Here is a 15,134-nt window from a genome sequence, read left to right on the forward strand (position 1 = left end):
AGGCGGCTGCCCTCCCTCAGTGAGGAGCTGCGTTCATTTGCTTCACACTCCTGACACTTTCACCTTCTCCCTTTCATGTTTGCCACCTCCCCAGCCCTTCCCCTCAATTCTCTACGCATCAGAAACAGCACATGGTCACTTATTTATTTTTGATACAAATGTACAGGATACACATCTTGACAGCAGCCCACCCACCACCATACAGGTAGAGCCTGGCCCCTGGGCAGAGGCAGGAGGGGAGAGAGCTGGTGGGCACTGCCATCTGCCTCCAGCCTTCCCAGCTGCAGCCCGGCTCCAGGTGCCCGGACGCCGCAGGCACAGGTGCTAGCCTCTCAGAGGTTATAGGGGGGCTCTCGGCTGAGTCAGGGACCCCAGGGAGCCAGCCCCAGGCTCAGTGCTCAGTGCTCTGCCCCAGCCAGCACACCCCCTCCACAGGGGGGAAGGGCGGACGGAGGGGAGTGGTTTCGTTTAAGTTTACAGAGAAGGGGTACAGTGGTGGGAGTGATGAGGGAGGCAATGGGCAGGCCCAGGATGGGTGAGGGGGGCTGACCCCCACTGGCCCTGCTGCTCTGGTCCCCTCACCCTCACAAACTCCAAGCGGACCAGGCCTCTGGAACGGCACTGCCGCCCCCTGCACTCACACGCAGGGACATTAGTTACCACGGTGTTAAAATTAAGGGTGGAGAGAGAGAAAAGAAAAAAGGTTTTCCAGTGTTTGCTGCTGGGGACCCCGGGCACAGGTTGGGGCCGTTTGGCATGGAAGGAGAGCAGCATGGGGCTGGTGGCTACAGGATGGGGACATCCACAGAGGTTATGTACAAAGGAGGGGTGCCCCCATCAGCCCCAATAGGGCTGAACTGGCTCACGGGGGTGGGATGCATGTAAGGGGAGCGCCCCGCTTGGAGTGTCCCCACCAGGCCCTTTGCTGAGGGGGCTCTGGAGGGCATGGGGCTGGGAGTGGCGCCTTTCGGCCCCTGCACGCTAGGGGTGGGGTGCTATGTACAGGGGAGGTGCATGGAATGTGGGGGACAGGAGCCCCTGCCACCCCCTCCCCGTCCGGGGGGCGTGAGGGGGCGGGCACCAGGGTGCCGGGCTGCCAGGGGAGAGTGGCAGCACTAAGGGCACTTGGTGCCAGCGGCTGTCGGGGGGGGTAGTGTCTGGAGGGCCCCTCTCCATGGCCAGTGAGGTCCCAGGTGTGGGTGAGGGTGCGGAGAGTGGTCACTGCTTCTTCTCCCGGGTGGTGATGGTGACCAGCTGCTTGGCGGCCTTGGCGATGTCGTAGGCGCACTGGATCACCTGCTGAGTGAGCAGCTGGAAGTCCACCGGGGCGCCCGGCTCCGGGGGCACCGTCTTCCGGCACTCGCTCTGCAGCCGGTAGGCGCTGGCGTTGAGCAGCCGCAGCGAGCTGCGCACGGGCTCCAGGGCGGGTCTCTGGAGGGAGAGGGAGAGAGGCCTCGGACCTGCAGCTGTGAGTACTGACCGGCCCGGGGTGTCCGCACCCCCCGCCCCCCGCGGCCTGCCCCGTCCTCCTCCCTCTGGCCCCTTACCTTTGGGAAGAGAGAGGCCATCTCAGTCACAGCCAAATGGATCTTCTCCGAACAGGGCACAAAGCTGTGGGGAGGCAGGCGTTGGGGGCTCTGGGGAAGGCTGCCGGGACAGCGGCACACCGGCCCCGCGCCCTGCCGGCGCCCACCCCGCACCTGTCGTGCTTGAACTCCTGGGCGGCCCGCAGCAGCTCCTGGATGTTCTTGGTGACCTGCTCCGTCTTCAGGATGACGTCCTCCGTGCTGGGCAGCCCGGGGTCCAGCTCTCCGTCCAGGCTCTCCAGCTCGGGGTGGAAGTCCTCCTCCTTGCCCAGCTCCAGGAACCGCTTCCCCTCCAGCCTGCGGGCAGAGAGCCGTTCCACACGGGCCCCCGCGCCCTCAGCCCCCCGGGCCCCCGCCCCCCGCGCCTCACCCCAGCAGGGCGTCCCCGCTCTGCGTGTTCTCGTAGTCGCTGTCGGCGCCGCTGCCGTGGCGGGAGAGTTTGCTCTGCGGAGCAGGAGACCGCGGTGAGACGTCCCCCCACAGCCCTCCCGCCAGCCCGGCTCCCTCAGGCCCGGGAGCAGAGCAGACGTACCGCGTGGCGGCTTCCTTCCTGGGAGCAGGACAGCAGTGGGGAGGGGGGAGTGAAGGGCACAGCTGAGGCTGAGACCCCCTTCCGGATCTAAAACCCAGAGGCGGAGTCAGGCTCTCCTCCTCCCTGTGCCCAGCCTCTGGCACGAAGCCTGGCACCCGGGGGCCCAGAACCTGCTACAGAAGCGGCCCCCGTGCCCCGCCCTCTTACCCGGTAGAGGCTGGCCGGGACGTGCACCGAGTAGATGGCGTCATCCTCCAGCTCCTGGGGGTGGGCACAGAGGTCAGGGAGGCCCGGGGGCTCGCCTGCTTCCCCGCCGCCCTGAGCCAGCACTCACCGTGCTGTGGAACGGCTGCAGCCGGGTGGCCAGCTCGTCCCCGGGAGGGCCCCCGAAGGGCTTCAGGGCCGAGCCCGGCTCGTACATGGAGAAGGCCTGGCGGTCCCTGCGGTGGGCGCCCCCGCCAGGCCCCACGGACGCGTGTTCTGCCCGCTCGCTGGGGAGGGGCGGCGTGGGCACCGGCCCCGGCGGCTGCCGGATCTGCAGGTTCTCCGCCTGCAGCTTGTGGATCTGGGGGTGCAGGGTGTCAGGGTCCGAGGGTCCAGGCAGCCCCCGCCCCCACGGAGCCCCGGAAGCCCCGCCCTCACCTCCCTCTGCAGCCTCCGGAGCTCGTCGCTCAGGCTGCTGTTGACCTTCAGGAGCTGCTGCACCTTCGCCTCGGAGGTGGCCAGGGCCTTCTTGAGCTCCAGGTACTCCTGCAGCGTCACCGCCCCGTCAGACAGGTCTGAGGAGTCCATGCTCTGGAGGAGACAGGCGCGTCAGCCGCGGGGCCGGACGGACGGACGGACGGAGAGCTGCTCCCCACGCCGTGACCGGCCCTGGTCCCGGGCCCGGAGGGGGCGGGGGGGGGGGGGCTGCACGCAGACCCGAGCCCGGTTGTTCCGCGTGGCGCCGGCGCTGCGCAGAGGCTCCTGGTCGGTGTCCTCGTCCGAGGCCACGCTGTCGTAGTCGTGCTGGTCGTCGAGGTCGCTCTGGCTCCGCACAGACAGCTCGAGGTTGTCTGCGGGCACAGGCCTGTCACTCAGGGCTCAGCCACCGAACCCGCCTCACCACGCAGCCCCGACAGGGAGCCCGAGAGGCTGTCCTGGGACAGTGCCCGCCCGGCCCCGGCCCCTCGCCCTCCCCACCTGTGGGGCTGCTCAGGCTCTTGCCCTGCTGTCTCCGCTTGGCCTCGCTGAGGATGTCGATGATCAAGGTGGCAAACTCCCGGGCGTTAAAGCGGGCCAGCTTCTGCCGCCCCTGTGAGCGGAAAGGGCCGCTGCGATCAGCTGTCGGCTTTAACCCGGCAAACCTCCGGCCGCTCACTTGGCCAGGGCAGGGTGAGGGGGCACAGACTCGGGTGCCGAGGAGAGTTCTCAGGAGGAGGCAGGAACCCACCTCCCCAAGCTGCTCGCCAAGTGCTCACAAGAGCAGCTTCTTCCCCACGCCCAGTCGCAGTGCCAGCCGGGCCCAGGGAGGCCTTGGCAGGGGAGGGGAGGAGCAGGCCCAGGCCCAGCCCGGCCCAGACAATAGCCGCTGAGGCAGGCAGGCCCCGGGGCTGGCGGCCCTGGGGGGGAGCCCAGGCCCCGCCGAGCCGCCTACCTGGTTCCGGGTGGCCGAGTACTCGGGGTTCACGGGCAGGAAGGGCACCGCGCTGCGCTCCGTCACCAGGGTGCTGTGGTTCTGGGTGGCCAGCCACACTGCGGGGAGGAGCGGGGAGCAGGCTGTCCAGGGTGGCCAGGCCCACGGTTGGGAGGGGAGAGCGCTGAGCACAGCTTTCCTAGCTCCTCCCCAGGCCCACGGAGCTCCGTGATCAGAACGGGGGTGGTCTCCCGCCAGGCACTGGGCCCGGCCAGCGGGAGACTGACACAGAGCGGGGCCACTCCCTCTCGCCAGGCCCAGCCGAGTTTGGGCTGGAATCTGGCTGTGGCTAGGAAGGAGTGATTAAGGGGGTGGGGGTGGGGGGCAGGACTGGGGAGAGAGCCAAAGTGGGAGGCAGCCAGAGCAGAGATGAGCCCGGGGAGGAGGGGGGGGTAGGAGGAGCAGGCTGGCTGCCTCCAGCTCAGCACTCTGCCCGGCTGGGGCCGCTGCCCGGGCCGGCTCACAGCTGGCAGAGGCTTGTACACAGGCCCGCCGAGCAGACCACCCCCAGGCACCCCTTCTCAGTTTCCATCAATGTACCCGGGAGCCACCCCAGGCCCTCGCCTTTCCTAGTGGGTGGCTCCTCGGTCCCACCTGCCCCGAGACCCCAGTGCCCTCCCAGCTCACCAGCGTCATTTTCTCTTCGATCCACCTCATCGTACACGTCCATGGCGAGCTCCTCAAAAAGCCGGTTGCTGAGCTGGAGGACAGAGGGGGGGTCACAGGCTTGATCAGATCCTCTGGCCCCGAGAGCCGACAGGGCCAGCTCACCGGGTGTCCCTTATGCCACCCAGCACCACGGTCTCAGAACTGAAAACGGGGGCTGCGGGTCTGTCTGCAAGGCTCCGAGGTGGGAGAGGGCAAAAGGGAGGCCAGCCTGGGCCAGCTAATGCCAGCTAGGCCGGAAGTGGAGCCAGGGCCCTGGGAGCCTTTGCAGGGCAGAGCCCGGGTCAAGACAAGGGGTGGGGAAGCAGCAAAGAGGAGACGCGAGGCTGGAGTGAGAGCAGCTCAAAGACTTGGAAAAGGACACCGGGTCAGAGGAAGGGGGGGCGATCAGAGGGGCGGGGCAGGGAGGGGTGGGGGTTAGGAACGGCAGCAGACTCACCGCCTGCAGCTTCTTCTTGGCAGCTTTGGCCAACTCAGACAGGTCCAGGCTGAGGACAAGGAGGGAGCCGAGAAGGGGGAGGAAGGGAGAGACCAGACATAAGACGTGGCCAGACCTTTGCCAATGACCCTCCAAACATGCAGAGAGCCCAGGGAGACAAGACCCCAGATGCACACAACCAGAGCCACCTCGCCCCACCCAACCAGAGCCTGCTCCCGTGCAGACACAGATACCTCTGAGACATGCACTTTTGCCGGGATCTAAGTCCAGAGGAAGGCAGCAGAGGGAAGAACAGGACAGAGGCAGCAGTTACCCAGCAGAAGGGAGCACACGCCTTCCCACGTCAAGCTCACTCCTCTCTGTGCACACGCCAGTCAGAACGCACACAACGGACTCCTCTCCCCAGCCTGCTCCTGACTGGCTCGCCCTCCTCTCGGTGACCCACCTCCCGGCACAACGTCAGCTCCTGGAGAACCTGAACCCCCCCAGCCTCCCGCCTCAGCCGTCATTGCCTCCCCCTGGGCTCTGGCCGCAGTTTACTAATCCCCCTCCCCTTCCCACTCTGCTCCTACAAAACTTTCCTACCCAGCACCACGTGATCCTTTTGACACACCTGGTGGCACTATTCCTGGTCTTAAAAATACCTCAATAATAACAAAAAGCTCATTTAAAAAATATGCTAAATGCTTTGCATGCATTATCTTATTTAATCCTCTCAACAGCCCACAAAGACAGGTACAGCTGCCCTCATTCCCAGGTGCGATGACCGAGGCTCTGAGAGGGTCAGCAGCCTGCCTGAGGCCCCACAGCCAGGACAGCAGCAGACCCCCATGCTGGGACCTCTCCCGCTCGGGAGGGTCACAGCCTTTCTCAGGACTCACAGGACTGGCCACTCCGTCTCTCCTCCAGTCCTGCTCCTGGGATCCCGCCTCTCACATATGCTGCAGGCTCCCGATCTGCTTGCAGTTCCTGGCACAGCGTTCCTAGCGTCTGTGCCTCTGTCTCTCCTGCTGCACGTCCCACACTGAACTACAACTGTCTGACTGGGCTGCCTCCCTTTCTCGACTGTGAGCTCCTCAAGGCAGGGATGGTGTCGGAGCCACCTGTGTCTCAGTGCCAAGAACGGCAGCTGGCGCCGCGAAGGTGCTCGGTTAACATTTCATTGAGTCTGTGCCCATGTGTTTACAACACCCCCTGCCACGCAGGCACGCACACCAGGCAGAGTCAGACCAAAGACGGAGGGGGAGTCTCGGGATTTCAGAACAGAGGAGGTATGGGCTCAGGAATCCAAGGTGCCCAGACCTGACAGGCCCCATCTGCCCACACTGCCCTCTGGAGGAGGCAGCCTCTCCAGACCCAAGCCAGCAGGCACAGCGGGGCATAGCAATGGCCACCAGAGGCAGCCACCAGGTGGCGCCAGCACCCATCTTGTAAGCTGGGTAAGGACTGGAGGTGGTACCTCCCAGCCTGGCACCGGGGCCTCTCAGATCAGAGGCAGAGACACCTGGATGGTGCCATGCCCTGCCCTCCAGCCCCTGCCCAGTTTACGAACACCACACGGCTGGCCAGTTCCTCAGATCCCTGGAGCACACCTGCTCTTCGTGCGGAGCAGAGATTTACTAAGATTTCAGACGGGCCAGTGTCACTGGGAACAGAACCCGGTGACCCTCTGCTCTGGGGTGCTGCCTGTACTGTGCCTCTGACAGAAGGAGCTCAGGCCATGCTGGCCATGTGCTAAGTTGACACTTATCTGCCCGGGGGCCCAGAATCAGGGAGTAAGGACCAGACTATGAAATGTCTGTGCTTCCAGGCCCTGGAGGAGGGGGGTGGGGAATGTGGGGTCAGGCACCACCATGGCCTGGGGCAGGACACCAGGTGGGCACTTACCTGTCGGCCATCTGTGGGATGATATAATGCCCATTCTTGTGATCTGAACAAAAAGAAAAATGCCAAGTCACTGGTGCTGAGCGGCCTGAGTAGCTGGACGCCCACCTCAGTGCCAGGAGCAGGGACAGGCACCCAGAGGTGTCAGGGGAAAGCCTGGGAGCTGGCTAGAAGTTATGCCACCCCCACTCCCTGCCCCAATGTGCTGCAGCCCAGAGCCTGCAGCAATTTCACAGGAGCCAGTTGCCTATCAACACTGTTCCCCAGCCGGCTGTGTCACCATGGCACCTGCTGCTGAGGTGTGTCTGGGTCCCACCTGCCTGGCCCCGCCAGGCCCGCCCCGCACTCTGCTCACCAGGCTTTCGTCCGCAGAGGTAGAAGGCCAACCGGTCAGTGAGCTCATACTGGCACTCGACTAGCCTCTCTGCCAGCTCATGGTGCCCCGCCTGCCTGTGGGGAGGGGCCATGGCTCAGCCTGCAGCAGCAGCCCACTGCCCCACCCACCCGTGCCCCACCCTTCAGCCAACCCTCACCTGGCATAGTCGATGGGTGTCCGGCCGTTAACGTCGGGAGAGCCGGGGTCGGCCCCGTACACGACCAGCAGCTCGGCCTGCAGCGTCTGCCCGGCCTTGGCAGCCACGTGCAGAGGCGTGGTGCCCTTCTCCGGGTGGAAGAAGTTGGCCTGGGCGCCCAGGGACAGCAGGCGCAGACACGTCTCCAAGTTGCCTGTCCGCACGCTTGAATGCAGTTGCTGCAAGGAGCGGGAGCAACACACGTGTGAGCCCTCCTCCCTCAGGCTGACTGGGGACTGGGAGCACCGGGGACGCCCGCAGCTCCCGGGGCCCAGCTGAAGTGCGGGTGTCTGGGAGGACAGAGGGCTTCGCGCTCGGCGTTAACGCCCACTAATGGCAGCTGCTGTCAGTCACTCTACCCCGTGCTGTGTGCTCTGCTTGGAACAGACAGTATATAGGAGATGGTGCTGTTCTTCCCATTTCATAGATGAGAAAACTGAGGCTCTGAGAGGCTGAGGAACGACCCCGAGTTTTCCTGGCTTTGGGTGGCAGCTGGGGGATGTCAGCCTGTGTGTCCTCCCGGGAGTCGAGGGGCTTTGACCACAGGCAGCCTAACCAAGCACGTGGGCTGCTCCACGGCCCGCGGTTCCTGCCTGAGGAGGAGCCTGCAGGGCGCTGGGGTGGGGAGAGGCCCGCCCTCCGGCGTGGGGCCCCTCACACCTTGCTGAGGTCTTTGGCGGTGACCCCGTCGTCATCCCGGCAGGGAAGCTTGTGCACAAATGCCAGCATCTGGTACTTGGCCCTGATGAACTCGGACTTGATGGGGCTGCACGGGGCACAGAGGAGGAAATGGGGAGCAGAGCGAGAGAGGAGTCACCTGGCCACCTCCGGGCCCCTGTCCCAGACCACCCGGCCCCTGCCACCGCCCCTCCAGCCCGACTCACTGGACTTTGTCCTGGGGGTTGGCTTTGCGTCGGCCGCTCTGCACCTGTGCGGGGTCCAGCAGGGAGTGCTCCCAGATGGAGTTGGCCCCATTGCTGGCGAGCGTGTGCACCATCTGCGGGGAGGAGATGCCAAGTGAGGGCCCACTGAGTGCCGGACACTGGGCACCGGCCACAGCCAGTGTGGCTGCAAAAGCACCAAAGCGCCTACTGGGTGCCTGTTCCCTGCTGCATCTCTATCCCGTCAGGCCACCCGAGGATGTGGGTCCTGGTTAGAACCCCAGGTCACGTGACCAGCATGCCACGGCTGAGAGGTTAAGCGACCTGCTCAGTGCTACATGGCCCAGCTAGTAAGAGGCAGAGCAGAGATGAGCGCCCAGGTCTGCCTGACCCCAGGCCTGATGCCTCCTCTCTCAGGTGAGTGGATGGGTCTGGATTAGGGTTTGGATTAGGCACACCCCCCAGGAGCTACTGAGTGCAGGCGGGTGTGTGTGTTGTCTGAGGGAGACGTGCCTGCGGCGAGCACCCTGTGGGACGGCGGAGGGCGGCCAGCCGCGTACCTGCAGCAGCGTGGGGGGCCAGGCGCTGTGGCGAAGGTGCTTGACGATGGAGATGTGGCGTCCCAGGCTCCGGTGCACGCTGCAGCACTCGTCACACACCAGCACCCCCCTGCTGATGGAGGCCCAGCCGGGGTCTGCCGGGGGGCGGGGGAGCCAGGGTCAGCACAGCCAGGTGCAGGCAAGAGCCCTGCGCACCTGCTCCGGGCCGGCACTGTGCTTAGTGCCCGCACATGTTCGCTCCCCTGCGCCCTCAGAGCCTGGAAACTGGGGCATCAGGAGGCACCGGCGACGGATGAGGAAGCTGAGCCGAGGCAGCGAGAGGGGTTTCCACACGGGCTCGCAGCGGGCGACGGACACAGCCGAGCCCTTTCCTACACGTCTCTGGCTCTCTGGGAAGGTGTGGTCCCCAGGGCCTACTCAGCGGGCAGGGCTTCCCGTCCTGCAGTTGCCACTATCATTCCCACAGCCTTCCCCAGGGAACAAAACTGCTCCCCTAGCCTTCCCCAGGGAAACGGGGATCCCCGAGGGGACGGAAGCCCGATGTGTCCGCACCACCCGTCCCTAGGCACTCCTCCTGCGTCCGGGCCAGTGCCACACCTCTCCTCGCCTAGTGGCCCACCTGCCAGACCATCGCAATCCCCAGGGACACCCGACTCTGCCCTTCCCCTGCCGGGGCTCCTGTCGCCATCACTGATGGAATCCCTCCTAAGGCGGATGGGAGCGCGGAGGAACTACCGCTGACTGAGCACCCACTGTGCCCCACTGGGCGCTGCATGCATGATGCCTCTCCAACTGCCAGGCAAGGTGGGGACGGCTATCCGCCTGACCAGTGAGCTTAGCGCGCGTGCACAAGGTCACACACGAGGGAGTGGGCTGCCGGGACGCGCACCCGGGCACTCGGATGCCGGAGACCACGCCGTGTCCAGAACCGCTGCAGCCCTGTGCTCTGCCCGGAAGGGGACAGCCCCGGGGACAGGGGGCTCTGGGAACCTCTCCCCACTCCTGGAGAGTGAACTCTGGAAACCCAGGGCGGGTGGGAGCTCCTGGGGTCCTTCTCAAGGGCAGGGGAGATGCCACCCCTCCCAGGCCCCCCGGGGGAGGGGGGCCGCTGTGTACGGCTCAGGCTGTGGAAAGGTCACGGGGAGAAAGCGGCCATTGTGCGCCTCTGAGAGCGGGGGCGGGGAGCCTGTCTCCCAGGACACTGTGCTCTGCCGGCCCCCACCCTGTCAGGAAGCCCTCCGGGCGGGGTGCTGGCTCCCCGCCTCGCCCCGTGGTGCTCGGGGAACGAGAGCCTCTCCACCAGAAGGTGGTTCTCAGACCCTGCCCGAAAGGACTTCCCTCCGAGCCCCGGAGAACGGAGGAGACCGAGTCAGGGGGCGCCAGCAGCCCCTCACGGCCCGGGAACAGGAGGGACAGAGGGACTCAGCCTTCTGGTCAGGGCCCCACCTCCCCACAACGGCACAGGAACACACGGTCACACTGCCCCTTCCTGGGGAGCGCATCCCAGGGGCCCAGAGGAAGGAACCACAGCGCGTTGGTGTTGGCTTCACGGAGCAGGAGCGGCTCCAGGTGACCGCTCCCTCCCCCACTCCCAACGCCACTGGGCCGGGGGCTGCCCTCCGGCCACCGCCGCTGCCCAGGCAGGAAGCTGGAAATGACGCAGCCTGAATTCCTGTTGTTGAAATGGTGGGGTTTCCTGTAAGTGGGGAGCCCAGGCCAGGATCAGGAATGGACCGCCTACCGGAGAATCCCGGCCTGGAGGGCCGGCCGGGACAGACACGGCAAGTCCCTGAATGCGCAGCGACCACACACTGGGACCTGGGGACGGGGCCCAGGACTCGGCTTGCCACTCTCCTAGGCTGGGGGAGGGGTCCCCTCTCCTCCCCAGGCCCAGTGACCTGAAGTAGGAAGGGTGGGCAGGCGACGCTGTCCTGGTCTGGGGCACGCTGGTGCCAGTTCAGTTCTGATTGGCAGACGAGAAAGCCCCCCCTCACCCCACTCCCTGTCCCTATGCCCAGGGGACATGGGACGTACCCAAGCAAGAGCCCCCGGGCCTCACCTCGGCCATTGCTAAGCAAGTTGCTAAGCAGAAGGGCCAGGAAGGGTTCCTGAAAGCCAATGGCTATTGGAGTTTAAAGTTAAAGGGAGTCTTGTCCCAAAGAGGCTCCCTGGACAAACTTGGGGCAGAAGAGAGACGGGGAACAAGGCCCACGAGATGCGGTGACCAAGTTGGTATCTGCCAATCCTCCTGGACGCCTGCCTCCGTCAGGGTGGGTCTGATAAGTGTGGGCAAGTGGCAGGAGGGATCCTGAAGTAACATTAACCAATGCCGACCCCACTGGGGCCAGGAGGTCTGCTATCAGGGCTAGCCTCTCCTGAGCGAGGGACCAGATCCGCACTAGGAAGAGAGAGAAGCCGCCATGCTGAAAGCAGGCGAGAGTCATTACAGAAACGGAGGTCAGAACGGCAGTTACCTTTGGGGGACATCGGCTGCTGGGCGGGGGCACAAGAAAACCCTGCAGCCGAAACCGGTTTGGCTCAGTGGATAAAGCGTCGGTCTGCGAACTGAAAGGTCTCAGGTTCGCTTCGAGTCAAGGGCATGTAACTTGGTTGCGGGCACATCCCCAGTGGGGGGTTGTGCAGGAGGCAGCTGGTTGATGATTCTCCTTCATCGATGTTTCTAGCTCTCTATCTCTCTCCCTTCCTCTCTGTAAAAAATCAATAAAATATATTTAAAAAAAATAAAATATATATATATTAGAAGAAAGAAAAAAGAAAACCCTGCAGCGCGATGGGAATGCTCTCTCTCTGGGTTGGGGTGACGGCTACAGCTATAGCCACATGCACAAACTCATCAGCCAAACAGAAAGGTGCGTGCCGTTTGCCATTCATAAGTCATCCTATATAATAAAAGGCTAATATGCAAATTGTCCCCTGGACCGGGAGTTTGACCAGGGTGGGCTGTCCAGCCAACCGTCTGAGACCCCAAATACCCCTCCCACTCTGATCAGGGTGGGGCCAGCTGGACCCCACCCGTGCACGAATTCATGCACCCAGCTTCTAGTATCTCAATAAAAGAGGAAGAGAGCCCACCACTCACCCCATCCCACAAGAACTATGAGGAGACACGCGAACCTGCAGGTTCCCAAATGGCCCTCGCAGGTGGCCAGCCCTGTTCCTCCAAGGTGCCAGGGGCTGCATGGAGGCCCGTAGGGTGAGGAACAAGCCCTGAGAGCAGGGCCAGAGCTGTGTGCAGGGGAAGGACAGGGAAACACACACCCTGCAGGTTCCCTGACCCCAGCCCCTCTCTTGGACTCCCAAGGCAGGCAGGGGCACAGATGGTGCCTGACCAGCAGCCAGAGCAGGCAGGCCATGCCCAGCTGCCTCACAACGACTCACACTATCCCCGCATGCCCACGCCTGGGAGCAGAGGGAGGATGAGGAGGGGCCTTTGGGGTCAGGCTCCACCTCACCTTTTACATCATCGCCCCCCCTCCCGCCCCCCAGGGCTGGGACTGCAGGGTTCCTGCCACAGCCAGGGAAGCCTATGCCTGGGCAGGAGGCACACAGGGTGGCTCTGGGTCTGAGCTCCAGGCAGCTGCCTACTCTCAGGCCTTTCTCTTGGGCTGCGAGTAGTTCCCAGACAGAGAGCGCCATTCACACAGCACACAGCGGGCTCTGGAGCAGACCCAGCAGGCAGCAGGGGTCCAGACAAGCATCCACACCCTCGGGCAGTGCCTGCTCTGTGCCAGACACCTCGCGAGGTGCTGGGGTGGGGTGACAAGACTGTCATCACCCGGCCCACCTCATCACCCTCACCTTCTCACCATTTGCCTCTTCCTGACCTGATCAAGGGGGATGCGGGCCCCAGGGCACAATGCCTCTGAGGGACAAGGGCCAGGGGTAAGAGGTGGCAGTACAAAAACCTCAGATACACACCACTCCGCCCCTGAGCCCAATGGGCACCCAGAGACCACAGCCCAACAGGCGAATGGAGTGGAAAAAAGACAGCGGCCGTGCTGATGCCGCTCTCCATTCCTCAAACCCGGAATCAGGACCGCAGATGTGGCGACGGGACACTCGCCCAAAACCATCTCTACTCCGACTTCCCTGCCTCGCAGGTGAGGAAACGGGACAGAGCGGGGAAGGTCTTGCCATGGGGAAACTGAGCTTGGCATCGCCCCAATGTGGGCAGATACCCCTCCTGGTGCCCTAGCCCTGACCAGAAATGGGTAGGGAGCAGGGTTGAGGGTTCTAGATTCCCCAGGAGCCCGCTGGTCCCTGGCCGGCCTCTTGGCTGTCACAGAGTAAGCTGGATACAAAGGCAACTCTAAAACCCAAGCTGCCCCCCCACCCCCCTGCAGAGCAGCACAACCGCCTGGGACAGCCACAGAGAAGGCAAACTCCCCCCCCCCCCCCCCCCCCCGGGCTGGGGCCAGCGGGTCACCGTTGCCAGCTAACCAAAGGTAAGCACACACAACCCCAGACAGCTTCTTGGGAGCCCGCTAGACCGTGGCATGCCGAGAGGAGGCCTCGGGGTCATGACCAACCACAGAGCGCCAGACCTGTGCCAGCATCCAGATCCCTCCAGGCTGGAGCCACCAGAGCATCTGTGAGCCTCAACCTGTTGGGGTCCTGGGGCCGCCCAAGGAATGTCTGGGAGTTATGGGCCCACAAAACAGCACCCCACACCCTTACATCTCGTCTGTCCCCAGTCCCTCTGGAGTTCACAGACCCCTGAGCTTGCCGAGGGAGACAGTTCCATTTCTAAAGAGGATGGACCAGGCCTGGGCTCCCCCCGCCCCCCCCCAGCTGCCCAGCCCCATCACTGGCAGTGTCCTCCCACATCAGAAGGGAGCAGCCTGGCGGGGCGAAGGGGGGGTCCCTGCTCCTCACTTCCTCAGCAGGTCAGGGGTTGGCATCAGCCTGGGAGCTGACTGCTGGGAAGAAGGGAAACACCACGGTAAACACAGCCAAGAGGCCGGCCAGGGACCAGCGGGCTCCTGGGGAATCTAGAACCCTCAACCCTGCTCCCTACCCATTTCTGGTCAGGCTGGCCTAGGGCACCAGGAGAGGTATCTGCCCACATTGGGGCGATGCCAAGCTCACTTTCCCCAAGCGGGCCCGACTGAGGCACAAGAAAAGCCGGGTCCAGGTGGTCCCAGTCACCAGGTGGCCGGGGGGCCGCCTCGGGAAGATGCTCAGGCTCACACGGGCCCGGTGCACCAGGCCTGCCTGCGAGGAGCCCCAGCCCGGGGAGCCAGGGCCCGGGAGCTCCCGGAGGAGCCACCCCTCCTCTGCTCCCGAGGAAACAGTATCCAAGCCTCCCCCTCCCCCCGGCCCATCTGCCCGGCTCCCGGCCCCTTGCCCTCCGCCACCCCGACAGGCAGGCAGGACGGCCGGCAGACCGTGCGAGCAGCAGGTGCAAGACGCGGGGGTGGGCGGCCCGGAGACGGCGCAAAACCACACTCGCCCCCACCCCCTGCACCTGGCCGGCCTCCGCCTCGGCCCTCGGCCACCCCGGGCCGGCGCTTCCGTTCGGGTACGGGGATGGGGGCGGGGGGCGGGGGGCGGCCGGTTGCCCGCCTCCCTCGGCCTGAGGGGTGGGAGGCGGCGCCGAGAACGTCCTTCCCGGCTCGTCCGCGGGCACCAGGCCGCAGGGGGCCCCCGGCCGGCGCTCCGGCCGAGGACGGGGCTCCGCAGCGGCCCGGGCGGGGGCCGAGGCCGCAGCCCCCAGCCCCACCCCGCCCGCCAGCCCGCACGGCGCTCCCGCCAGGCCCAGGCGCCCGCCCTCCCGGCGGCCTGGGCGCGCGGTCCCGGTGCCGCCCCCGCGGCCTGCTTACCGGGGGCGCTGCAGTCCGCACACACCTCCGCGCGCGGCCCCTTCCGGGACATCCTCCGCGGCGGCGCGGCCGCGGCCCGCTGGGCCAGCGTGGGGGGCGCGGGCGGCGGCCCCGGGCGGCGGCGGCGGCGGCGACCCTGCTGCCCGTCCCGGCTCCGGCGAGGCCCCGGCGAGGCTCCGCGCGCCCGGCCAACCGACCGCCCCTGGGCCGGCCCGGAACCCGCCGTGCCCGCCCGCCTGCCCGCTCGCCCTCGGGCGCCCTCCGCCCCGCCGCCGCCCCGCCGCCGCTCGCCGCTCGCTCTCCCCGCCCCTCGCGCGGCTACGGCCGCTCCTGCAGGAAGCGGCGCAGGCCCCGCCCACCGGTGAGGGGCGGCCCCGCCTCCCGGAGGAAGGAAGCCGGGAGCGCGGGCGGGGAGGGGCGGGGGCGCTTAAAGGGGCCGCACACCCCGCCGCGCTGGAGCAGGCGGCCTCGCCCGCGGCCGAGGCCCCACCTTCTC

The 15,134-nt window shown here is 65.6% G+C and overlaps 1 protein-coding gene across 2 annotated transcripts; it reads right to left on the minus strand.

The window, feature by feature from the left end:
* Window positions 1–129: 129 nt before the first annotated feature.
* GIT1 (GIT ArfGAP 1) lies at window positions 130–14,830 on the minus strand. 2 transcript variants are annotated; one of them, XM_084862626.1, is made up of 21 exons: window positions 14,639–14,830; window positions 8,796–8,929; window positions 8,239–8,351; window positions 8,015–8,120; window positions 7,316–7,533; window positions 7,138–7,232; window positions 6,786–6,828; window positions 5,132–5,158; window positions 4,899–4,947; window positions 4,421–4,493; window positions 3,755–3,852; window positions 3,301–3,412; window positions 3,040–3,173; window positions 2,761–2,913; window positions 2,453–2,683; window positions 2,326–2,379; window positions 2,119–2,205; window positions 1,957–2,030; window positions 1,701–1,883; window positions 1,548–1,611; window positions 130–1,431 (listed from the first exon to the last, which is right to left on the minus strand). In XM_084862626.1, the coding sequence occupies exons 1-21, from the start codon at window positions 14,688–14,690 to the stop codon at window positions 1,219–1,221; spliced, it is 2,313 nt and encodes a 770-aa protein (XP_084718752.1). In that variant the 5' UTR covers window positions 14,691–14,830; the 3' UTR covers window positions 130–1,218. The 2 variants fall into 2 exon arrangements, with proteins under 2 accessions (XP_084718752.1, XP_084718753.1); XM_084862627.1 differs by lacking the exon at window positions 5,132–5,158.
* Window positions 14,831–15,134: the final 304 nt, after the last annotated feature.

The sequence above is a fragment of the Pipistrellus hanaki genome (genome assembly GCF_964339955.1).
Source record: "Pipistrellus hanaki genome assembly, chromosome: 16".
NCBI lineage: Eukaryota > Metazoa > Chordata > Mammalia > Chiroptera > Vespertilionidae > Pipistrellus > Pipistrellus hanaki.

Excerpts from the sequence above, each read along its gene's own strand:
- GIT1 (XM_084862626.1), bottom strand. The coding sequence starts at position 14,690 with ATGTCCCGGAAGGGGCCGCGCGCGGAGGTGTGTGCGGACTGCAGCGCC. Across the intron at positions 8,121-8,238 it reads AACCCCCAGGACAAAGTCCA|CCCCATCAAGTCCGAGTTCA; the intron begins GTGAGTCGGGCT and ends TGCCCCGTGCAG. Across the intron at positions 3,853-4,420 it reads TCGAAGAGAAAATGACGCTG|TGTGGCTGGCCACCCAGAAC; the intron begins GTGAGCTGGGAG and ends TCCTCCCCGCAG.